General features: G+C 39.5%; 1 protein-coding gene across 1 annotated transcript in view; it reads right to left on the reverse strand.

The window, feature by feature from the left end:
- Positions 1 to 26359, reverse strand: part of negr1 (neuronal growth regulator 1) — a gene marked incomplete at both ends in the record, with an annotated part of 129774 nt that overhangs the window by 36196 nt on the left and 67219 nt on the right. Inside the window, 2 exons of the mRNA XM_079221033.1 lie at positions 736 to 856; positions 13207 to 13338. Coding sequence (XP_079077159.1) covers positions 736 to 856; positions 13207 to 13338 — 253 coding nt within the window. The remainder of the gene's footprint in view (positions 1 to 735; positions 857 to 13206; positions 13339 to 26359) is intronic.

Here is a 26359-nt window from a genome sequence, read left to right on the forward strand (position 1 = left end):
AAGTAAAGACTAGAATCATGCCAACTTGCCTCCTTAGCAATTGAATAAATTGAATCTACCCCATAATTACAATTAGCACAGTGTGAGCTGATGATTGAAATTGTGCTCACAAGGAGTGGGTAAATGATGAGTAATGGGGGTAATTTGGTTTGTAAATTCAAGAACTGACACTTGAATCTAGACTGATTGATGTATGTGTCGCGAATGATTTAAGCTGGTTGCCAGCAAACATTTTATAAGGATTCGAGGTGAGGACAAGGCACAAATGACTCTTGCAGGAACATTTACGTGGGACCTCTCCAGAAGACGAACGCAGAACAAACAAATGCATTGACTCTGGGAAAAAGCAAACAAATGAAGACCACACCTCACGGTTACTTGTCCACAAACAAGTATGACCTGATGAGCTATGAAACAATTGACTTGATAATACAATTTGTCAATGCATTTAAATTGACATTTACAAACAGCAAAACTCTCTTTTTTGCTTGTCACTTCGTTTCACTTCTTGTACAGCAGGAGAAGGAATTCTACATTGTAAAACACAGGTAAGAGTAATAAAGGCAAATGAAGTGGAGCCACACAAGTATCTGTTACCGAATTAATGTTTTCAATATGTTGTAAAAAAAAAAAAAAAAATGAAACAAAAATTCTGTGAATAACTATTAACAATAAAAATGCAAAGTTGCAATGTCGTTTTTATCAGGACAACGCATAGAATGACACTGGGCTCACCTTTTCTCACCCTTGTACCACTCGAATGTTGGAGAAGGTACAGCAGCTGCCTCGCACCTGAGCAGAGCTGTGCGTCCCAGACCAACTCCATGGCTTTTCATCTCATGGATGGATGGGGCAACTGGAGAAAACAGAGATGTCGGAAGGTCAGTCAAAAGAAACAAACGTGTTATTATCACCGTAAGGCAATCTGACAAAAAGGTGAAAGTCGTAAGAAGAAATGAATCACAGGTGAAGGAGGGTTGTTGAACCTCCGACATCTTGGTCATTGCACACGTTACATAGTGTAAACTCGACACCCAGAGTCTACAGAGGCGGAGCTGAAGGGAAGAGGGCATCCATCCCCGATGCTAGAAAAAGAAAAGAATTGCACTGCATTGTGATAATAAATGGCTTAATGGAAGTTCAAAGACTCAATGGCAGACGCAGGTTCTGTGAATGCAAAATGAGGCTCCTTTTATGTGCTGCAATGTGCTGCAAATCTCTTTCCAGTGTCATGAAGGCAGCTTTACATATGGACGGTTTCTAAAGCAACCCAGTCCTTTGTACATCAAATGTTTACCCTGCTCCTAGTAACATCCTTGAGAGAAATTAAATTGATGAATTGAAGTTAAATAGACTTACAACAATGGCATTTTGTGGAATAGGGCATGTGGTTGGACAAACAAGTCCAGCACTCTTGCCATTCCCTTAGACACATAATTGCAGAATAAAATGTTTCACTTGTTATAATTGTAAACTGTTCCATTGTCAGGGTAGTGCTGCACTGTAGACAAATAAAATAGAATGACCCTCTTCTAAAGACTGAGGACAAGTGGTGCTTGCTGTAAGTCCTGCTGACTGTTCTTCAAAGAAGTGAATGCAAACAGGGGTTTATGCCCACTGGTATTATCATGACTGGTTTCCCGTTTCTCGATTGCAGTAATCACCAGAGGCCAGGACAAAGGAGAAACAATCATAATAAGGTACAGGGCTCAATCTGACATTGTGTATTGTGTTGACTTGGCTTGACTCCCCACGGCCTGTCAAATAACAAAACAGCTCGTTACACACAATCAGATGCACAGTCATCTGACATACAATACGAGCTAAATTACTTTGTGCCAGTCATACAGATCCTGATTAAAAGCCTACGAGTAATGGAACAAGTTCATACTCTTAGGAACTGCCCATCCATGTATGAAAGCTAGACCTGTCAGTCGGTGCTGCAGCCTGTATCCAGCTTGGCTAAACGCCTGCAAACCTTTACTTCCAATTGCATTTGGAGAAGTTCCTAACGGATGACCTCAGAGTGGACTGATTCAGCTTTGGACAACAACCCCTTGGTACTAACTGGAATCTAACTTCCGAAACTGTAAACAATGCCAAATAAATCCAATGAATAGGTCTGAATAGTCCTATTTAATAAGATAGTTTTAATATATATATATATATATATATATATATATATATATGTATGTATATATATATATATATATATATACATACATATATATATATGTATGTATATATATATATTCAGATACATGTACTTGTCAACATGTTTTATTATAGCATACATATTGATGTGTTTGAGATAAGACATATTGCCAATGCCAATGTCAATGCACGTGTGCCAATTATACAGAAATACGGAATAATCCGAAGGATTTGAGACAGTGAATCAAGAGATGCTCGGTCCTTTCCTGTTCATATATCACTGTATGAAACTCTGGATTCCATGCTGGCAGGCTTTAGTAGACCTTGACTGGATGTATGTGCTAGCTGTGGGTGAGGACACCCACCAAAAATAAAAATATGTTTTCCTCTTTTATATATATATATATATATATATATATATATATATATATATATATATATATATATATATACATATACATATATATATATATATATATATATATATATATATATATATATATATACACACACACACACATATATATATATATATATATATATATATATATAGTGATAACGTAACATCAGTGTTTAGTATTTGACAATGTGCCCCAGAGAAGAGCCGTAGAATACTTTAGGAAAAGGAAGGGGACCAGGAGAGACAATTGTAACAGTGCTACAGGACAGACATTTAAGCCAATAGCAAGTATGACAAAATCAATGCAGTCCGCGGACCGACAGAAGCTTAGAGAATCCTTGTAATCCGCTATTGGTGTCATTGTGCGGGGCCCATTGATTATCTGAAGCCTCTGAAAGCGCCAGGGTGACCCGGCTGTCGCGCTGTACAGTCACTAGGACACTGGACACGGTGACCCAGGCAGGTGTGTCAATACCTCACTCATAGAGCCACTGGCTTTTATGTTTGGACTGAGAACACAAAACCACTGGCAAACTGTCCGTCTGAATGTGCTCCTTTCATGTAGCTGGGTTTCCTTTTTTAAAGTTGGAGAAAAAAATAAAAAAAATAAAATAAACTTGGATTATTGTCCTATATTAAAAGTTGGTTAAAATTATGGCAAGCAAAATTACATTAAACGAACAAAGCTATCAATAACTAACTGTAAATACATATATTTGTGTTTATTAAGATCAACATACAGTGTGGGCACTAAAGGTCATCCTTACTAGTGGTGTAACTGTGGAGTGGTAACTTTTAAAATAAACCCTTATTTGACAGATTTGGCTTCATGCACAGGCATATGGATCATTTATCATCATCCTTCTTATCCAGGGCACCTCTCATACAACTTCAACAGACGATGGTTTTATGCTGCAAATGTGCAGAATTAATATATAGTTTGGGCACAAGTAATTGTCCTTCTCACTACTCAAGTCATTAAACTATTGCAACATGTTGGAGAGAAAACGCCCAATATAATTTTGTGGGTGATCCAAAACAGTCTGCTTTTATATGCATATCAATAATATCAAGTCTTTCCAATTTAGATCCTGGCAATGGGATCTGTTAAGACAGATCACAGCCATAAAATCCAGTCCAATCCAATAATTCCAATTTCAACATGCTGGCACGTCCTATATCATCATATATTGCGCAATACACCATCAGGATTTGGAGAGTAATGCAAAGTAGTGCACTAAAAATCATGAAGGCCCAATAATCCAGGTAATTTAGTGCCTCGAACATGCTGTGGTGGTGCAGTAAATCATGCCTCGCGTCTTGGTGATTCCACCAGATGGGAGTAAGGAGTTCAGTCTAGGAATAGCACAGGCATGGCAGAAAGATGGGTGCTGTAAGGCCCCGCTGGGTGACAAATGGCCAGTTGTGGGTCGATTACAAACCGACTTCCATTACATCTGTGTTATGCAGAGCTTGTCATCAAAACAAAGACAATGTCTCCAATTGTACTTCTCTACAATGTGTATGAATGCAGGCACGTTAATGATAAATAAAATGGTTAACCTGCATGCCATCCAATATTAATGGACAGGGTTTGTTCCGAGAGCACTGCACCTAAATGCACAAGGCTTCCCCGAGTCATTTGCCTTAAGCAATCCTCAGTGACTATTAATGATTAATTGGTGCGCTTCAGGACCGAATATGATTTATTTAGCTACAAACTATTGTTTGCCAAGAGAACTAAGAGAACGCAAGCTTTTTAATTAAAAGATCAATTAATAACCCTACCTCTTCAGCCAGATTTGAAAATGAGTTTTCATTGCAATTAAGAGATGGACTCATCAGTGCATGACTTATCAGCTTACACACAGAGACACTGTTCCCCACTGCCATCTGTGGGCTTCATTGTCCTGTTTTTTGTCGATGAGGAATGGTTCTGCTGCCAAGATTTATTAATTAATTAAGATTTCTATTCAGAAGAGCGAGGGAACATTGTGTCCCTTCTTTTTATACAATGCAAGGCATATAAATAACCGGCTTAGTGTGCAGGACTGCGTGGGTCGACAGCACCGGGGATTCAATCTATTGTCTTTGTGAAACACTAAATGGTTCAAGGTACAACAATGCCCACCTATCTTGCTAAATGTACGTGTAAGATGTAGAGTTTGCTCTAATGAGGACCACACCACAACCAGAACACACAGAAATATAATTGCACAGGAGAGTTCCCTAAGTCATCTCTAGCTGTGTAAACACACAAAACATTCACGCGACAGAGAGTTTGATGCAAGCCTGCAATGTTTAAGACGTTTGTCTTTCGTCAACATCATTCAAGTTATTTTGATCAGTCACATGAAAATAATTGCAGACTACGCTAACAGAGGACTTCTGTTAGCGTATCTATCTGTTTTGAAACTAGAAACAAGAACATTTATTCTCCAGAAGATCAAGATTACGCTCACTTATTCATGCCTCGCATGCAGCAAGGAATCCAAATAGCAATCAAGACAAGAGCTTTGGAGAGATGTAGAGAGATGGATTTACATCCAAACAGCTCTAGGGTACTGGCTTTAACTCTACTTAGGACTGGATCAGAATCCAATTCTAGGAAGCCTTCTCTTTCGAGTTGTAAGCCACATTATTTCAATGGATAGTGCAAACTGTCGACAAATGCTCAATTGAGTATGAGATTTTGTTCAACAGTTGAATGAAACATTTATTCTACCTTTGATCCACCAGTGAGATCAATCTCTACACTGAGGCATGTCTGGACACACACACACACACACACACACACACACACACACACACACACACACACACACACACACACACACACAATTATGTTAATGTTGTGTACAGCTGTGTAAATGTGACATTGCACAGAGATTCCTCCAGTTATAAGACATGTTAATACTGTGCAAACACGTTCACACTACACTAATAGATGTTTACTTTCTTGTTATGACTTGACATTGCAATACTGGGAGGGTCATGAAGATGTGTCTCCTGATCACAAGTAAAGAGGTTTAGCCTCTTATTTATCGGAGATGATCATGACTCCCCTGAACACCTCTGTCAGGGGAGTGAGCGGGCCACGGTGTGGGTGTATCTAACGGGGCAGGGCTTGAATGCCAAACAGGCACAGATGACGGGAGCTTTGGAGGCTCCGGTGGGCTTGGAACAAACAAAAGACAAGGTGATGCAAAGAATCTGAAGTATTCACAGTAAGCCCCTGCATTTCAATTAAGCCAAAAAGTCTATCAAGACTATGGCTGTAATTGCTTAAAGCACTTCTTGTGCACATGCTCATAATAGCAAGTAATTAATGAATCAATGATCACAGTTTTGTTGGTAAATTACTTAAATTACTGTAAGCAGGAGAAGACAGTGAAGTGCTCTTCTTTTTATAAATGGCCATGGTGAATAGGTGAGCAGGATTCACAGCCGTGGGGTGCTGGATGAAGAAGGAGGCGTACAAATGGCTGGCAGACCCAGAAGCATCTACAGGGCACAGCTTCACTCTGCAAAGCAAGTGAAACCTTGCCATGAAGGAAAACAAGTGATGTTGAAGAGGCAGAGCTGCCTGTGCTGGTTTAAACCTGAACCCTGCATCGACAAAGCAAAAAGTATGAGGTAAGTCTCGCTTGTCAGAGGTACTGAATTAAAGGAGCTGTATTTATTGTTCTGAGCATTATTGTAGCAGCAAACAACTATTTGTGTGAAAATAAATAGGTTCGGCATCGACACGTTGAGAGCAGGCAATCAAATGGCTGCCAATCTGTCACCATGCCCCTTTAAAATGTCCAAATATGTGTCAAGACAACGCTTTTAAATTATATTCAAACTTTCTCAGAAATGTGGCTGTTACAGTGGCTTCACACAACATTTTGCATCAACATAAATTAAAAAGAGGCAGATATCCCAAAAATGCCAGCATCTTCCTATTCTGCATTAATAATTCAATTCTTTGATGATAACATGGCATGAACTGTTCTACCTTCTTTCCACATTTATTTCCTTCAAATTGACTCGTGGCAGCTTTGTGATTATTACATGGGCGATCAACGAACATCTGGCGTGGTTACAAACAGCTTTGGTTGAAGCATCTGAAACAGTGACGAGCAAAATAGATGGAACACAAGGAGACAGTTGGTTGTCTGTGTACTCTCCATGTGTGACTAAAGTTTGTGCAAACTGTCAAATCCCATCTTGCAGCATGATGCTGAAACTCTGCAGTGTCACTCATTCAATAAGAAGTGAGCCAGCTCTACCTGTCTAAACTACAGAGGAAGGTCAGGTACCTTGGATTTCTCAGTTTTTCTCTTTGTGTTTATCTGTATGCAGTTAGTAATGAATTCCTTCATTCTACAACAAGTTGGCTTCATTAATTAATCAAACACCGGCTTTTTATCCCAGGCGGAGGTTTTTCACGGTTGTTTCCTTCTCATTCATCCCTCCGACTCAGCCACCTAGATGTGATATTTATGCCTTTGAGCCACACTGTGCAGTGAGAATTCCAGCCAATAACGGCACCCACCTGCAGTGAAGATGAATATGTAAATATGAAAAGTAGGTCAGAGATCAGATTTCATCAGGTAAAATCACTGCTGAAATATCTTTTCGCCAAGCAGGGCTTTTTACATTGATCTGATTCCAGCATCGCCCTCTGGATAACTGCCATGTTTCAGGTTTAGCTCACGAAGGTATTCAGTTGTCATTCACTCATCCCCTGATGTACAAAGACTAGACGCAAGGGCAGGCCAGTCATTTAATTAATGCTGTCTGATAAATTTAGTCTTTTGAGCCTTTGTGAAATTCCAACAGAGGTTACATGAACTGGACTTAACACTTGGAAGTAGCTGCACAGTGACAATGCCTTAAACCTTCTGCCTCTAACTCCTCATATCACAGAAGGCCAAATGGCAGGCTTAGTGTTATGGCCTGTCTGGTGTTATTAAAACTCCAAACATGCTCAAGCTTAAATTTGTTTTCATTACTCTGGTTTGCTTATTTTAATTAGTAGCCTTAATCTGCAATTAGCCCAAATGTCACCTATACTCCTAGCTTAAAAAAAAGGAATCGTTTTGAAAACAAAGAGAAATTGGTAGGATATGTATTTAATTAGACTGTTGTTAACCCATGACATGTCAGTGATACTCAGTCCTATGCTGTCTAATTAGAATGATACAAGAGACATTGCAGACATGACTGACTGCTTTTGCTTTGGCAAAATTCTCTCATTATAATGAACATTTTCAAAACAACATGAGCAAATCTCAAAATCACTGGGCACAGATTTCAATTTCTCGTTCTTTTAAAAAGGTGCATTATTTTGCCTCTCAGCGGCTCACAATGGGGCGCCGGCTGAGCAGCCGGCTCACATCTTACTTACTTACTAACAGTGAAAACTATACGGCAAAAGTGCTGACCACACTGACAGTGTTTCGGAGAGTCAGAGGCTGGGTGCTCTGACGACGGCATTATCAGCGTACGAGACAGTGCACAGCGCTAGTCGTGAGCTAGCCAGTGGGACACGCTCTCACATGCATGAACATGCACTATAAGCATGCACAGACAGCCAGGCTATGTCAATGAAGCAAGAATAATCTGTGAGGCCATTCATTACTCCTCAATAGCTTTACATAGCAAATAGTTCTTTGCTGATGTTCTGAATGTTGTGTATTTGCACCTTAAACAAATGAGGAAGTATACAATTGTCTGTATTTTGCAATAACCAACTCACCAATTAAATAAATCTTGCTGATCAAAACTGATCTGTCTCAGTCGAATAGTTGTACTCTCCAAATCATGTATGAGTCATCACATAGTCCACAATAGCCCATTCAATGGACAACATCTGTCAGGCATATACCAGGAATATGATTACAGAAATATGGATTATTTATTTTGTAATGCTGCTAAATTGGTAAATTGCCTGTAAGGTGAAACTTGAACTTTTCTAATGAATGGGTGTCTCAAATCTTACATCAACCAATCTTGCCTTCTGTCAATTTAGTTGACAGGTGCTATTCATGATTATGGATTTTGCCAAACATTGTAAGGTAAACAATGAACAGGGGCATATTCCTGCTCAAGGGAGAGTAGTTAGGATCAGCAGAATAGTAGAAGAGGCAGAGAGGAGTATAAAAACATAGAGCTGTGGTGTCCAAATATGGGCCATAATTGTGGACCATGTAATTAACCATGACCTTACAATGACAGAGGCTGGCCCGAATGTAAACCATGCTACAGAGTCTTCATTTATCCAAACACAGTAGAATTAGAGTAAAAGAAAATACAGTCAATAAACGTTCGAACAAAAGTCAATGCATGTCTGACACTCATGTTATAATGTTGACATACATTGCAGCACAATGCACACATAGTAATAATATATATGTGTGAATTCCAATGTGAAAGACTACAGCAACTACCTTGTGCTGGAGGCAGTGGAGCAGTGTTTACACCTCAACAATAGCTTGACAACATGTTGGGAGCAAATCATTATCTTACACTCAGAGTATCCAGAATGCAACCATTGAGGACAATAGCAAGCTTATCGACTCTGCCAGCATCTCCACAATAGATAGTGTTAAAAAAAACATCAGATGACCATAAAACAACTCTGCAAGGTACCGTTTGATAGAAGCTGTGATGAGGCTGCGGTACCAGCATGTGCAGATAAAGCCATGGTGTGCGCTACACCTAGTTTATTGTACTGTGTTATGGATTTTCCTTCATTATGACCGATATATATTTTTACAGTATAGGCCTGTGTATACTTTTTGAAGTTGCAGAGAAGAACACACAACATTTTACTTTGCTGTAAATGTATGATTCTCCACTAGAAGTGATTTGACATGTTGTTAATTGTTAACGGAGCCAGAAGGTGGTGAACTCTATCACGCCCTTGTGTTTGTGGATGAGGCTGGTGTCCATCTGGCCAAAAGGCAGAAGACGTGGACGAAGTGTTTTAGGCCACCAGAGCAGCACAGATGTGCCAGGCCAACGCGGGCGCAGTAAATGGTAAATGGACCCGTACCTGAGATTGGAGCGAGTACTCATATTCCCAGTAGCAGCCCAGAAATCTGAGCTGACGTTTTGGACACCATCTACAGAGATCTTATCCCTGACAGAGGTTTGGTAAGGCATGACTTGCCAACTTTTGTAATAGCGTGGTATTGTGTAAACTTCCACAAATGTCATCAGGGAATGATTCGCTGTCCGCCAAAGGATGCGGATGGTGTTTCTTCCACCATGTTATCCATTCCCGAATCCAACGGAGGATGTTATTATGAAGATGTTGCATGCAACCGTGTTATTTTTTAAGGGTAGCTGCACTATATACTACAAGTAAAATTAGAAAGTATGTGATTTGGAAAGCAGCTTAGATGTCTTTGCTTGCTGCAATGGATGCTGCTTGTGATGACATCACAGAGGAACATTGCAGGAGATAGTTGCTGCATGCAAGAATGTTTTTACTTTCCTCACATTGCAGATCATAGGAAAATGTGTGTCGGCAGACAAGAGCGACAGTAGACTTGTGTTTAGCATGCCAGCTTTAGTGTGTAACATTATTTTATTATACAATGTTTTGAAGCATGTGTTGGCCTAAATGTTTTGGTTGAGCTTTTGCAGGCGAACTACGGTGCTGTTCTGACTGTTTCGGCATTCCTAGAGCTTTGAGAACAACAAATGAGCCAACACAATTGAGAAAGACTGTAAAAGAAGGATTCTCTGAGAGGATCAATGCCGATACTCTGACATGGTCAATGTACATCATCACAGCCTCTTACATCCCTATACAACACCATCCAATGAAACCTGAATATTCGTATGTCGATGAGACCAATAGCCCGATCTCCTGCCATCATTCTGTGTGCTAACTTAAAAAGGGTTATTTGCCTGACAATCTTTCAGATTGCATGTTGATGACTGACAAGTGGGATGTGCAGAATCTCCCAGGAGAACCTTTATGAAGTTCACTGGCTGATTCTGTCAGCAGATTAAAACAGCTGTCTGAACATGTGCCCATACAAAGTAATATTTTTTTAATAACGTTCATTTCATGCTTCTTGCTATGTAATTATCTCTTGTTTGAGTTTCTGTGTCAACTAACGTCTTTATTTTAAGTTAGTATTTGGCATACCAGACTCTCATCGATACTACCGCACGCTCCTGGGTGCTCGGTGAATATAGCTTGATGTGTGACAGTAAAGCATGCATGATACAGTGGATTGGGATATGGTCCAAATGCTTCTCTTTTCTTTCACTAAGGGAGAACTGCACCGGGGTGGAGAGGAGGCAGTGAAGAGTGGCCACCAGCTGGCTCAAACTCTGCCTGCTGTGGCCATATCAGCCGCTCCAATGGACATCTTTAATTCATTTATACTGCTCCTTATCTCTGTAAATGAGCACATGTCACAAGTCTCCATGTAGGGAGGACGAGGCACCTTTCATGAAAAATACAAAACATATTTACAAAATGTTTTGAGAGCTAAAACACTGACTATTTCAAGTTGCCATGTGCTGCTTTCATGTCAGTGACATGATTTATTTATGCAGGTCTCGTAGTCTTCGAATGCTAAATAGCCACAATACAACACAGGACCCTTTATGTGTGAGGGGCTCGTGAGGACAGAACAGTCTGACTATGGAACGACACGTTATCCATAGCTGAAACAGGACGTCAAGAATTATGAAACATTCATGAATTAAGTGGGAGGGAGCTTCTACACTTAGTGGAGATACAGGCTGCTAAACTATTACTGCAGACATATTTTGAATAAGACTTGTCAGAAAGACATGGTAAAGTATATGTGATAACTTTCCACTCAAGCTACCTTTCAAGACAGTCTGATTAAACATGCACATAATCTCCATCTTTAGTGGATAATGATTTACATGCTACGTCATGGGATACGATATTCTCCTAGCCCTCAGGCTCATGAAATCATTTCAAAACCCATTGGATTCTTAAAAGATACATTGTCATTGATATTGCAGCATGCTGTTTTGCTTAGTTTCTGAAAAGAAGCATATGGATATTGCAGATAATGCTTTTCAATAGACATTTACTATTCATGTAAAGTGCAACTCTTGAGTGTGTTCACTCAGGTTCCTTGCTGCTGTTTTTGATGAAAATATTCTAACTTGTCTATATTTTATAAATTATAATCAATCCAGGCATTTCCAACAAAGGCCTGTGATACAATTAGACCGTACCTCGATTGTTCAGTCCCAGAGGCAGAAGGAATGCGAGAGTTTATAGCATGTACAGTTACCTCCTTTGTATCCATTTTTTCAGCAAGTGAATCTCTCCAATACCGAAAGGATTATGTAAAACATCCTATTAAACAGGCATCATAAACAGTTTTCATAAGCCAACCCACCATTTAAAATTATTAAAAGAGTCCACAAAAGATATCTGGACAATTCTTCCTCTGCGATACACGCCAATAATAAAGAATGAGTAACTGGTCAATGACGGGAACAGCTCTGTAGCTCTGTAAGCTTTAGATAACTCTGGGCAGCGGGCACATACTGCCTTAACACTTGACGGACTACAGCATACTCCCACCCAAAGTATCGCTTCGATGCTCAAGCTGTGGTGACTTTTCCTGACAGCAAAGGAAAGTCTTCCTAATCAATTCACTCAGTTTGGATACAAAACCCACATAACCCCGCCGCCTCACTTTAAAATACGGCGTTTGACTATGACATGCCTTATCAATCACTGTGAATATCTCTTTTGTTCTGCAGCAGAAAGGCACTCAAAGCACTTTCATCCTTGAACCCACGTCTCAGTTGAGCTATAAATAACTGGCATCTATAACTCCTCTCAGACCCAGCTCATTAGAGCCAGGCATTACACACAAATAATGGCCATAATACTTGGTTTTATAACACAGCTAGAATGAAAGTGTATGAACTCTGAGAGGTGGAAATACAGTTGAAGAATTTTTGGATTTAAAGTTGCTTAAAAAAGATGTTGAATATGGTGTATAAAAAAATAACTATTTCCTGAAACTTGCATGATTAGCTTTCAGGATATGACTCAGTAACTGGGCCAGGAGTGCTTTTTCTTTCACTCTTCCTCTCTTTCCGTCTTTGAGGCCAAATGCATGATAAGCTTTGCCAAAAGTGAGATTTAGCACAGGGCATCTATGCGAAAAATCTCCATGAATAACAGCAAAGTAAAGGAGCACTTTTAAAAGGAGAGGGAATGGCAATGATTGTGAAGCACCCATTCCTGCTCATACTTGCGAGTGGTGATTTCCATGTGACCACGACAGATCAAGCCCAGTATCATTCATTAATGCCCTGGCTCCTCATTACTGTCTCCTCACTCTTTTGAAAGACTCATTACCTGCATAATGGAATAGTGCTTAGAACAGTCAGACCTTTCCTTAGTGTGAATTAATCACCTACATGCACAGACAAAAAGGGAATTCTCACATTAAATATTAAGGAAACTTCTTCTCGCTCTCGCTTTTTACTTTTCCAAACTTCTAAAAGGTGTACTTTATTGAAGTGCACCGTCAGGGGCATGACACTGGTATAATTGAAGACTGCCCCGGTGTCTGTCATGTGTCTGCAAGGGGTCGGGGAAAAATGGGAAGCATGGAAGAAGAAAGACATATACTTACAGTTGACTGTGACTTTTACTGTTTTGGTGTCAGGAGAGGCGATGTCATTTAAAGCGCTGCATTCGTAGTCTCCAGCCTGGTCCCTTGTGATGCTGGTGATGTTAAGAGATTCGCCACTGTCATACTTCCTGGCTGGAATAGAAAAATGGAGGCAAAGTATTTACACTGTGTCTACAAAGAATATATAAACACAAACACACACCGACACACACATACAGCTCCACGCGTTCTGTAATATATGTATGGGTAGTGTGTGGAAAGCCTTCATTTGGAATAAATAGCTTTCAAGTTTAAGCCTGAGAGGAAGATGCAATGTGATTATGTATTATACTGAACTCCTGATTAAAATAGCAGAGGATTCGCAGTGCATTGATCCAGTCATATTGATATGGTGGCAGGAAATGAAATAATGGTGTATTCCCAGTCATCCACTCATCATTTGCTCAACTCCACACAATGCAGTTGGAGCTACTTCCTGACGACAGACAGACTGGATGCACATGTCAGTGCTTTATAGTTAGCCAGCAGTGCCAAAGGCAGGAGCAGAAAAGCACCATGACTGGCGTATTAGCTGGAGGGAGTGCAAGTCCACACAACCATGTCCACTCCAATCAGTAAGAAACATTAAAATACGACAGTACAAAATACTGCACACAAATATTGAAACTGAAAATATGATAATTGGAAAGAAGAGAAGCAATAATGAGATACAGTATGGTGTCCATGGTTCAGAGGATAATCAGGCCGAAATATATAAGTGAAGTAATTTTAAGTAAAGGCTTTGCAATGATAGACAATAATTGATGGATAACAAGACAGACAGACAGACAGATGTACGTATGGATAGAGGGACAGACAGACAGACATATATATATATAGATGAAGTTTATGATACAAATAAAGTTATAGGATCCCATCATTAAAGAGACTATAATTAATTTCTAACACGAGTGATGCTCAGTGTGAACATCTTTTTATATACTACTTTTCATGTTGGTCACGGTGACTTGGGATGGAAGATGTGTGGAGGCATAGGGATCAAACTGAGTTCACCATCAAGCAAAGCTGAGCTCAGCATACTGTTCAGAAAGCAGCTGAGACCTGACACAGACTCAGCAATATCTCACAAAAGAGTAGCCAGACTCAAGACAATCCATGCTTCAGGAGTGGAAATGCTGCTATTCTGTGCTGCCGATCTCCTCTGAAAGTGAGCTGAATTCTTATACATTGCCGCTTTCTTATTCTGTCACCATGGTAGCTTTTTTTATCTGCTCGCTACTATGTCATAAAACTTGAAACTGAAGGCATTGTTGATAATGAGCTTTCCTGTCTCTTGTCACACAACAATGGAGTCCAAGAGTCTTGGCAAAGATATTGGTGGCTACACAAACAGCAGCAAAAAGAAAAATGTTGATCCATAAACAAGCACCGGATGTCTCTGAAAAACAGAAACGTTAATATGCCAAGAGAGCACAGGGATGGAGAAATAGCACAAAGAGCTCTATTTCTGTGGCGGTGAACAGCTCATAGCTGGGCTTTCTACCAGTAAAGATGCTTTTTTCTTCTTCTTTTTTTTAAAGATTTTTAAAACTTAATCCCACTGATTGGAGGGGTCTATTGGATTGGGATGTAAGTACGAGAGCACTGACTATAGATATGAGATAGCAGGTTTCTGTCAAAATCAGCTGCATGTCTGGAATCTCTACAGAACAGGCATCCACTATCAAGTCTTATACTTGACTGTACTTAAAGGGCACTACATCTAATCCAAAATGAATTAATACATCACAATTAAATTCAGCTTAAACACCTTGGTTAATGGGTGAATTGTTCTTCTTGTAGCTTCAGTGCAAGTCATTGCCTGTGCGGTAGCCCTGCAGACAGTAATATACCTAGACTTTAAAGACACATGCAGAGGAACTGGATATCATCTGTTTCACTGAATAAGTAGGTCTCCTGCTATGCTGGGCTACAGCCTTAGCCAGCACCTCTATACTTGATAAAATCCTCCTAAAAACTGTGCAAAAGAATTGTTTTTTAATTAGAATGGACGGAAAAGCATGTGTTTATTTTACCGGCCAGCTGTCTTTTTTGCAACAGTGCAGCTTAGTGAAAAATACTGTTAAAACACAACATAATCTCATTTTAATTTGAGTTTGTGAAAAGGAAATATCTTTTGGTTAAGTTATACAGTGGAATTAAATATTTGTTTTGAATTGAAGAGATACTGCAATGTTTAATTCAAATTAAATGGTTTTATTCATCATCTATTATTTAACTGTCGAATAGACCGAATTTCAGCACAGTGCGCTGTCCACATTATGACCGACTGCATTAAAAAGCCTTGAGAATAGCATCGGTTCGCTCTCCATATGGTATTGATAAATAATGCAGTTTTCAGTGAGATATAAATTGGCCGCGACAGTAGATATCTGTACTAACATCATCATTACCAACATACTTACACATTATGATGCAGGCAGATGGGAGTAAAGTTCAGAATGCATCTGGATGAGGCCAATTATTTTGGGGCAAATCAAGCATCATTTAGTCATGACTGATACCGAGCCTACTACTCAAACCCTAATGATTCCCTCACATATACAATGGTTTCAAAGCTGTCTTTACACCTGAAGCCACAACATGACCGCAATGTATTCACCATGTTACTGTATGTTTGATTATGCACCTCTGATTTATAGATACAGCAGGATGTACAGATGTAAAGTATATGTAAGTGTGTCGGAGGGAAACACACAATCACTGTACATGACAAAGCTAAAAAATTGATTTGAATGAATTTTAATGAATGTCTAAATATTGCAAACACAGGTTTTATGGATTTTTGTGAACCATTAGTGGTTTCACTCTGTCTAGCTTGTTTACTGCATACAATAATCAATGCTACAAATCACAGAACCTACACAGCACGGTTACGTCTGTTGCTTTTATTGTGAAGAACTTTGTGACGTCCCCACTAGACGTCTGCTATATAAATGCACTTCATTTGGGATTATAAAAGAAGTAGACTTCATGTCTCGGTGACGTGTGTGTATAACCCCCCCTCACAACAAATAGTTAACATGGCTGACCCATATGTGCTGCCATTACAGCACAGCTCCAGTGTATTCTACTGTAATGGGGGAAATATGATATGAAGGATCTGGAAATCCACTGTGTGCACTTTTGTCTTTTACTAGGGCAATGAAATCAAAAGCAGAGACCCATGAGGCCAAGTATGCCGGATGCTTCCAATGGAATTTATGGCTGAAACAAATGCAGTGGTTCCAACAGGACAGCACAGAAACCTTTCCGTCAGTGCATGGGAAACACAATTAATCACTAATTTGCCCAAGAGGGGTGGGGGGCGGTGTTTGTATAAGGGCACATTAGAGCAATCAATGTCCAAAAACAATAAACGTTGAATATAAATGATTCTTATGGATGAAATACACGAGTCATGTGGTGAGTTAAAGCATGGTACCATCAGCAGGATGAAAACAGAGACAGGCTTTTTTCCCGTCTGCCTAACAGTGTTGCACAGCCCCTGAGTCTACAAATATTTTCATTGGAAAAAGGAGCTCGGAGTCAATTGACAACCATTTTGAAAGGCAACAATATATTTTCTTAGCTCTCTATTTTGCACTCAGTTTGACCTGGAATCGGGGAGGTGATTCCACCTGCTCAGGAGAAATGGAAGTGCAATTTCCTCGGCTTTAGTTGACAGAAGACCTGTGCAAAATCCCAAACTCCTCTCATGTTGGATTTTAACTCTAGCATAAATGTTATATATAGTTAACATATATAAACATTTGATTACAAATTATACAATTAAGAGAGTGTCTGCACTGGTTCATTCTTACCAATAACGTCATCCACACCAGAATGTAGGATTCCTATGGTCCTCTCCTTTCAGTTCATCAAATATCTCAAGACATCAGACAACGTTTCTCGTGTAAGGGAGCGTGGATAAGTTGATGAAATAATCACATTTGTAGTTAAATCTTCTGATATAGCTTCTGAAATATGAACTTTTATTTTAAATGGCTACCACACCGGAAATGCTACTCTTGCCAGCAGAACACAATTTCACTCTGCAGGACATATCTGTTTCACCTGATTCAATTTGGTCTGAAGCTGTTTGTTCAAGGCAGTCGGTCTGATGCCGGCCCGCTCCAGTTGTACTGCACCAGAGAGCACACAATCCTTTCTCCCCTTGTGGCTTCAAGACTTTTTGTCCAATGAATCATGCCATTTTAAATGAAGTCTGAGACAATATTACTAAAATTATTAATTTAATTAAAATTGATACATCAAGATAAGAATGTCAACTCAGGCCAAGTACCAATAAAGTGCGCAGGAAAAAGTCCTACAAACCGGCAACGAGTGAGCATTTCTGCATTTGTCTCAAAGTCAATGTTTTTTTTTATTGGGTTTTTGTTAGATGTTAGATATCAAATTCGTCAGTAGATACCCCTCTCTGTAATTTTGAAGCTTTTTAGTAACATTACAGTTTTACTTCTACAAATATCATTTAACCACAAACAATCATAAGAGTGGTGTTCATTTGTAAAGATTATCTTGCTAAAGAAAACGTGTAAGTATCATAAACTTGTGTTTGCTACAGAGCATATTTTCAATGATAGTTCAAAATCAAATGGCCTCGACAAATACGTCATTCCTGCAGGACTCTATTGAGGAACATTAAAGAGAGTTCTCCAACAAGTGTAGCTTTCATAAAAGGAGATGGGTACTAAATGGGTCGCCGAGGCGTGGTTGACCCAATGATGTAAAACAGCAGATACGGCTGACTATTTGGTGCCTTCAGCTAACTCACATCAAATTGAAAATCCAGCATTTGATTTAATATAAATACTTCTGACAAAGTGCATCACTGGACATTTGAGGATGCAGAATCTGTAAAAGATAAACTGAAGACGTGGGCAAAGAGAATGAGGATGAATCACAGCAGGAAGGAAGTCTATATCCAGTGGAAACAGCAGGACCATTTAACTGTCTTTGCCTTAAAGCTGGAGTCAATGATTCTGGAAGAAGAATTGTATTGGATTAGAATCGCTGACTGCACCTTTAAATCGTGGTAATTGACAACACGGATTCAAACCCTACAAATGTCAAGATACCCCATCCTTTTTTAACATGGAAAATACCCTTTTCACATTTTCACTCGTCATAAGCAGGTGAAGCACAGAGATAACTAATTGAATCAATGATGGCTCCATTCTTTTGAAGGTGTCCCGGTAAGCCTGCATACACAATACCACTGCCTTAGAATTGTCATGCAGACATTATAAATGTTATCAAAATGTCTGCTTGCACAATTTATAGGCTTAAAATGCAACTCTCAATGTAACTGGCACTGCCATGTGGAACAGGTGTGAGTAATAATGACTCCCACATTCAACAGTCCCCTTTGGTGATATCCACAGGAGGCATGTAGGCTTCCAATTAAACTGATGGAGCTCAATATTACAGCTTGCGAGTGCTCACGAACATGAGGAGAATTGTGGAGAGCTGAGCTGATGATTCAGTGTGAAAATACCTTCCAAAGACATCTTTGAGATGGTCAAAGATTAGTCCAGCCTCCACGATGAGTTAAAACATATGAACATATGAAGTTTTCTGGGAGATATAACATCACCATGATTGTATATATTTTGCAAAAGGCCACAGAGATAAACATTCCATGGTGCTCTAACAGCCCATAACTGTTGTTTATCTAACGTTGATGCACTCTCCAGAAGCGTGTTTTTTTACTCCAACGCTAATGAATGAAAGCTTCAAATACAACTAATAATCTAACAACAGGTTTGCTGGTACACTACTTTAATGTATTGTGTTTGTGCAAGTAAAATGGATCTGTTTAACAGAAAAAAAAGCCCTCCAGAACGGCTAGTTATGTCTGCCAGTCGTATCCCTGGGAGAGGGTGTGTGTGTGTGTGTGTGTGTGTGTGTGTGTGTGTGTGTGTGTGTGTGTGTGACCGAGATAGTGTGCATCCGTGACCGAGATAGTGTGCACCTGCTGAGTACCTCTCGGCCGCTGTTCTAAGACAGACTTTTATTGTGCTTTTTGGACGGTGTGTGTTGGCTCTACGCTCACAGCTGACAGAACGACCAGTGCACACACTGTTGTACCTCGCCACCACTCACAGTTTGAAGAGTTCACCTCAGTGTTTTGACACAATTGTAGAAGGTGAATGAAATGACCACTTTGAGCTCAATGCTTGTACAACGTTACATTGCTGCTTGCTTTTGAGTTTGAATGAAGTTGGTTGTATTCATTAATCACGCAATACAGCAGAGGATGCTGAAGACACATCGGGTGGCGTTTGCACCTTTATAGTGTACCGTTGAAATCATACCATAAATGTCTTCTCTAATGAGAGTTCCAACAGCCTATAGTCCCTCTGGTGAGTGCAATAAGGTTGAAGAGGTAAGTGATTAACTATTATAACCATTACCACAATTTGTCATCCCACTAAGAACAATGTATTATGACTGGAGAAATACTGGAGATATGGCTTACTGCCTGTTTCTATGTCTTTGCTGCAAAATTAATTTTCGTACCACCGACAAATTCTGTTGCTAAGCTGTGGTAAAGACATCCAAAAGATGGTCGCTGTTGCGCAAGTTACATTTTGTGGGATAAGAAGAACAAAGTTTTGATAAAAACCCAGTATGGAAGCCAAATATTGACAAGATTGCAGTGTTTAGGCATTGGAAACTCAGGGGGAAAAGGGTTTGCTGGTAAGTAAAAAGATGTATTGGACTGAATGTGAGTTTAAATTTGTACCAATGTGGTACTAGAAAGATTGTTGTATTGATCACAACATATATGGGCTTTTTGTTTACTGATGTATATCAGTGTTACAATTCTTATATTAAAAACATTAATTTATTTTGTTAACTTATTTGATTCATGACAGTTAAAATATTGTGAACCATTGCAAAAGTGCAGGGAAACTAGATTATATTATGTTGTACAAATATCACCACATCTAAACTTAGGATATCAAATTGGCTTATGATAATTAATGCAAGATGTATTATATTGCAACATGCAACTCATGATTGACTTATTTCTTCAGCAGATATAGTCTAACAAATACAAAAATACATATAATTCCAAAACAAATGGACAAAAGTCTAATTAGGCTGCAGTCTTTCTTGATAAATGAAAGCTAATATATTTAGTCGAATCATCCTGCCCAGGCTGCAAATGGTATTCCTATCGATCACCGCCCAAAGGGGGCTTTGCAAAGGTCACATAAGCCATTAAACAAGAATCGCATCCTTGATAGAGGCCGATACTTTGAATAGCATTATATGTTGAGTGCTCAACCTTGACATTACTAGAAGAAAACAAACAGACATAGCATTATGCAGCGTTGAAAAATATGAATAATAACAAATGGAAGAAAATCCACAGTTGATGTAAGTAACGTTAAACCACGAACTGACTTAACATGAGTTGTGCATGCTGAGATATTTGAGAGACTTACAGAGGCCCTACTCACCTGAGGGAGATGTCACTCCAAGCAAATTAAAGAAATCATAGCGAGGTTAATTTCACATTCAGCGCCAATGTTCGCTAAGTCCCGTTGCAGTAAGCAATTTCCTACATTGTGTAGGGGAGCTGTGAGTACACTTCCTTCAGGGCTGCAATACGCAGATAGGGCAGGCATCGCTGAAGAATCCATTATAGCATAGAGCAGCATTTTCTACATCAATTTATCCTTTTAACTCCTGAAAATGGAGAACAACCCACACGGCTACATTGTGCGCTGCTGCCTTCTGGCCCCAACTCAAGGTGTGGGCAAGAACTAGGGGTAGAATCGCATGATGTGCTGGAAAACATGCTGTTAGTCGGCCTTGATACATACTGTAACCCTTACTCTGCTCCCTGGCTGTCAATCTGAGGCCACTCAAACCCAGAGGGTGCAAATGGGCCAAAGTAGTCCTGAGTCATGTCTGATTGCATGTGTTCATTCACCTCAGTGACCGTACCATTTCCTCCCAGTTACTTTCTTTGCTGACATATTTAGCCAAATGCACTGTAGGCGGGGAAACACTATTTCAGGTAGTGGACTTTGAGATTGAGGTTGAGAGATCTAGGTGACTGTGTATTTAGAAAAATAGCTTCGACGAGGCAGAGGGCAGCATTCGTCATACAGCAAATAAACACAGTAACTCTTAATTTGTGTGACTGAGGAAAATATGAATATGTTTGATTATTTTAGTGCATTAAAATGTATGCATAAATGAATATGTTGATTGCAGTAAAAATACAGCATAGAGTTACTTAGTTCATTTAAAAACTATGGTATATTTCCTAAATAAGTGGTTGATCAGGAAAGATGTAGTTAATAATAACGAAACACAATATATACATACTGGTCGCTGAATCCCTCAGAGGGTATGAGTTACAAATATGAAACACTTTACTTTACTTTACTACTAAATTGGAACATACTGTAGTAAGTAACTAAAAGTTAACTCCACAGCACAGCTCAACCGTGGTTATTATTTAATTAACTGCCTTGGCTGCCACAGTGTGTGGAATTGAATCTTTGGAGCTTAGCCGATGCATGAATACTTAACACACTGCAATAGGAATCTGAAACTATATTTAACCTTCTATGCATTCAGAGTCAAAATAAACACAATCACTCACCTCTAACAACGCACTTTCCTATCAGAGGGAAGAAAGCACTTTGTAGATAACTCAGGCAGACTGTTAATACTATACGAATAATACTAATACTATAAGTTAAATACAAACATGTTATTCATGAATATATACGACTCATGTTTTCACTGGTTTGTGGTCATTTTTTAAAAGATAATCCAGGAACAATGCAGAGCAAAGTAAACAACTAAAACTTAAAACAAATATGGTGTTTTATCCTTGACTAGTTCATTTTGAATGACCCTGTGGTAAATGGACAACCTGTTTTACCTGCTGAGCCACTGTCGACCAGATTCATTTCGAAAATATGAAAATAATCAGTTGTAGCTTTATGGTCCTGTGGCGTCGAAGGGTCTTACAATCAAAGTTAGTTAATGTATCCAAAAGTGCTAGATACGAGATGAGGAGAATATCTATTGCAGTGTTGACCTCAGGGGGAACCGGAGGGGGGTGGTACACTCATAGAAAGACAGCGTTGTTCATATGGCTGTGAGCGTTTTATGAGTGTTTTATGAGCGTTGTATGAGCGCTGTGGAGAGTGGCGGCTGTGAGCTAGCCAGTGGGGCACACGCTGTGCACGAACACACGCTAAAAGCACACATGGCCGGCTTTGCTATGAAAATAAAGAAAAGAGAAGCTTGCATTACCTCATACACAGAGGGGATTTCATTCTTTGCTTAGGTAGACATTAATCCGCCATATCTTTACATAGCAAATGTTTATTCGCTGCTATATTAATACTCTCAATATCAAATTAGAACTTTAATTTCACGGAGTTTCCTTCATAAGGGGGTTCGGTGTAAAAGAGTTGTTTTTTTGTCTTGTTTGTTTTGTAAGTCGCTGCCTGGAAGTTATGGCTACCAGCTGCTATTAAATATTTGCAAAGTGCCAGTAACTTAATATCACATTTTATATATATTTTTAATTTACTTTTTATCATGTTACTAACACTCCATTAAAGCATTCGCCCATTGAGCACCTCTTTAGCTCAACAGCTGAATGGGGAAGTGTTCCACCGGGCTCCTGCTGTTGATATCTGAAATTTAAAATTCAGCGCCTAACTCTTTATCTTTCACCTCCCATTGTGTTTAAAGCACGCTCAAGTGTCAGCGCTTGAACTGCGCATCAGTTCATTGAAAACTATGAGAAAAGGAATCCAGTGCTGAATGAGAGATTCCTGGTGAACAGATCGGCAGAAACTTGCTTAGCATCTCATAAAGAGCTGCCAAATTCCAGTGCAACATTGCAGACACAACCCAAGGTATGTAGTAGTGATATAAAGTCAAGTTTGAATAATTCATTGTATCGTTCACATTGAAACCGACTGAGCTGCCGTACTTATGCACTTGCTGATGCCGCTTAGTTCCGGACAAAGCAAGTTCTGTTGGATGCGGCTTTGAGTGGGCTACTGAACGCTACACATACTGCAGTTACATGTCAGTTGAAAGGATGCTGCTACCGGTTTCCTGGGGGGGATGTTTTGGGGAAAATGTGCCTCATGCACTTAAATGAAAAGGCAAAAAAAAAGAGAAAACATACAGTATCTAGAGGCCTTGGGGTCCTTCACACATAGCATGTCTTATGTGAGAAGTCAAAGATAAGATGAGGACCTTGATGATGTATTCTCTCCACACTGTCAAAAGCAAGAGGAAGCTTTGTGCTCAGAGATTGAGAAAAACTGCTGATGTTATGAGCCAGTGTATCAGCTTCTATTAAAGTAGGTTTGGAGATAGCTACTAATACTATGGTTAAACAAACCTCAAGAAACGTTTAACTTTCCCATGATTGGAATAAAACTCCATCTACGTTTCCTCCTGTAATAGACAATTGTTTGGATGCTGATTCGGTTTAGAGCCTAATTGAGGTGTTTATCATTCGAGAGTAGATGAGATTACATTTCACTTAAACCAGTTAAATCTCGAGACAATCTCTAGATGTTTCTGTTTAGTGATTGGGAGCAGAAGGGGACATCTTTTTCTAGAAAGTATTTATATACTATACTTTTTTTACTTTCTTGGCAATTACATTTTCTCATATATTTACATTAAATAGCCAGATAGATTTGTTTTCTATGTTTCTATTTCTTGATTGATTTGGGGTATCCAGAATCCATTGTCTACATTAAGTTGCCAGAAATTGATCTTCAAAGATCATAGATAGTCACCAGTATGTTCAAGGTGAATGCATAATCAACTATCTGTGTTTTGACCAGCTGAGTTTCGGACGTATTGTAGTTTCTTGATGATGTTGGTGGATGTTTACAGGATGCTGTTCAGTAGTCCAGTCGAGAGGTGTTTCAGCGGCTGAGGAGGAAAGGGAGGGGTCGTAGACAGGCAATGTTTTCAAGATAGAAGAAGGCGGTTTTTGTAATGTAATTGACATGGCGGTCAAAGGAGAGGGTTTGATCAAAGATGACGATCATCGGAGGAGAAGAGGAGCTCGTTGGTGACTTTCATTACAGCGGTTTCTGGGCTGTGTGAGGAGGCTCGAGGTGATGATGTTTACAAATCCTATGGTGAAAAATCTGGACTAAGGATTTAAACATAGTTTTGTCTCCTCCAACATGGCGTGATTGCACTTGATTCTGAATGTGGGACATACTGTATAATGCTGAATATTACTTGACGTTTTGTGCTATGACTGTGTCCATGCATACGAACTGTACCAAGATCTTCTCCAACATTAGATTTGTGTTGTAATACACTTATATATTCATGTAAGGAAAGCTGAGGCTCATTGAGTTATTCTTAATTCTTCTCAGTCAAAATTAACCTAAAGTACAAGTTTTCCAGATCAGAAAGTGAGAGAGAAAAACATGTCTCAGCTGAGTCCCATCACAGGAAACAATCAAATCCGTATTCTGGTATACCAGCCAGCCTTTTCAAAGGTCACACTTCTATCCCATGGATTTAAATCTCAATTGAAAAAGCTTATCAGAGCATTTTGCCCAGCCATCCAGCCAACCAACCTGAAACAGACTTTGTTAAAGGCTGTCTGCCAACCCCATGACCTAAAGACTGGCGAGGAACCACAGCACAGTGCAGAAGCAATACCCTGAAAGGCTGACATGTCACACAAGCTATTGTGAGCTTTAGGCGCAAAGTAAGAAGTGATGTGAAGAGCTAAATAAATGTATGATGACAGAGTTGCTTCTGGGAGTATACCCACTGTATTCCTTCTAATGGTATCTCTCCTCTAAGTTAAGCTTTTATTTAAGCATACAAGTAGTTTGAGAACCTCATAAATCCTGGTGTATAAGCTGCAGGTTCCAAAATGATCGCATTGACACACACAAACTTGTCAGCTTCCCATTAATTCTATTCAACCGGGGATTGCTGCAGCAATGGAACAGTCGGGGGTAGAATCCTTGCTCGAGGGCACATCAACAACAGTTAATAAGGGTAGTGAGAGCATGAAACATTCACTTTGCACATCCAGATTTCACCAGCTGATATGGGGACTCTAGCGGGCTTTCCAGTCATGAGCAACCTTATCACGCAGCAATCACCCCAAACTCCCGAGGACTTCACTGCCAAGCACAATTTTTACATGGGTAATTAAACTGTTCCACAAAACAGCGATGCTTCTTTAAGCCAACTGAGCACCAGACATATGCTGATACCGTTTCTTCTCCTAGTAGCATGTCAACAAAGATGATCTGTGTGTTAAAAGTACTTGCTTTAGTTTGCATCTCTGTGAGTAAAGACTATTTCATTGGCTTTTTATGCACACATACTGAGTCAAATTATTGTCTCAATAAACAGTTTATGGCCACACTTCACTGGATGCACAAAGTGTATTCTTAGTTGGCAGTTTGCTGGTTGGCAGGAAGAGGAGAGAAGGAAAAAATGCAAACACACAACAGTCGGTGTGGGAATAGGAACTTGACAGTCAGTCAGGGCAATTTATCATCCTGTCAAACTTCACTGACTGCTGCAGCAGAGCTATCCACGGAGCAAAAAAATCCCACCTCCACCCCAAAAAGGCTGACTGTTGAAGAGAGTAAGGCTGGCATGTGGACGTATTTGTCATTTTACAGCCATTTCACCTGCTTGGCCTCATGTCAATGGAAGCAATTGCTCCCACCCAATATAAATAGCTCAAATCATGTGCTGGTGGTGTTATGATACCATCAGGTGCTAATATGATTCATGAAACAAAATCATGGTTTCGATATAAACTCACAATACAAAAAGTTTGACTAAAGATACACTATGAAAATTGGAAATGTGTTGTCCTATTCTTGATACGGAAGTTTGTCTCATAGATTGTGTTGTAAAAGCATCTATACTATTGCAAATGAATTACTAAATCACCCTTTTACAAGTAGATCCTTTAATAGATCTACTGAGAAAGCTAAACACACAGAAATAGAGCACAGTCAAATCGCACAACACAAGCAAATGAAAAAAAGACAACATCTTCACCCCTTTGACGATACATAGG

This window comes from Taurulus bubalis (assembly GCF_910589615.1).
Source record: "Taurulus bubalis genome assembly, chromosome: 7".
Lineage (NCBI taxonomy): Eukaryota > Metazoa > Chordata > Actinopteri > Perciformes > Cottidae > Taurulus > Taurulus bubalis.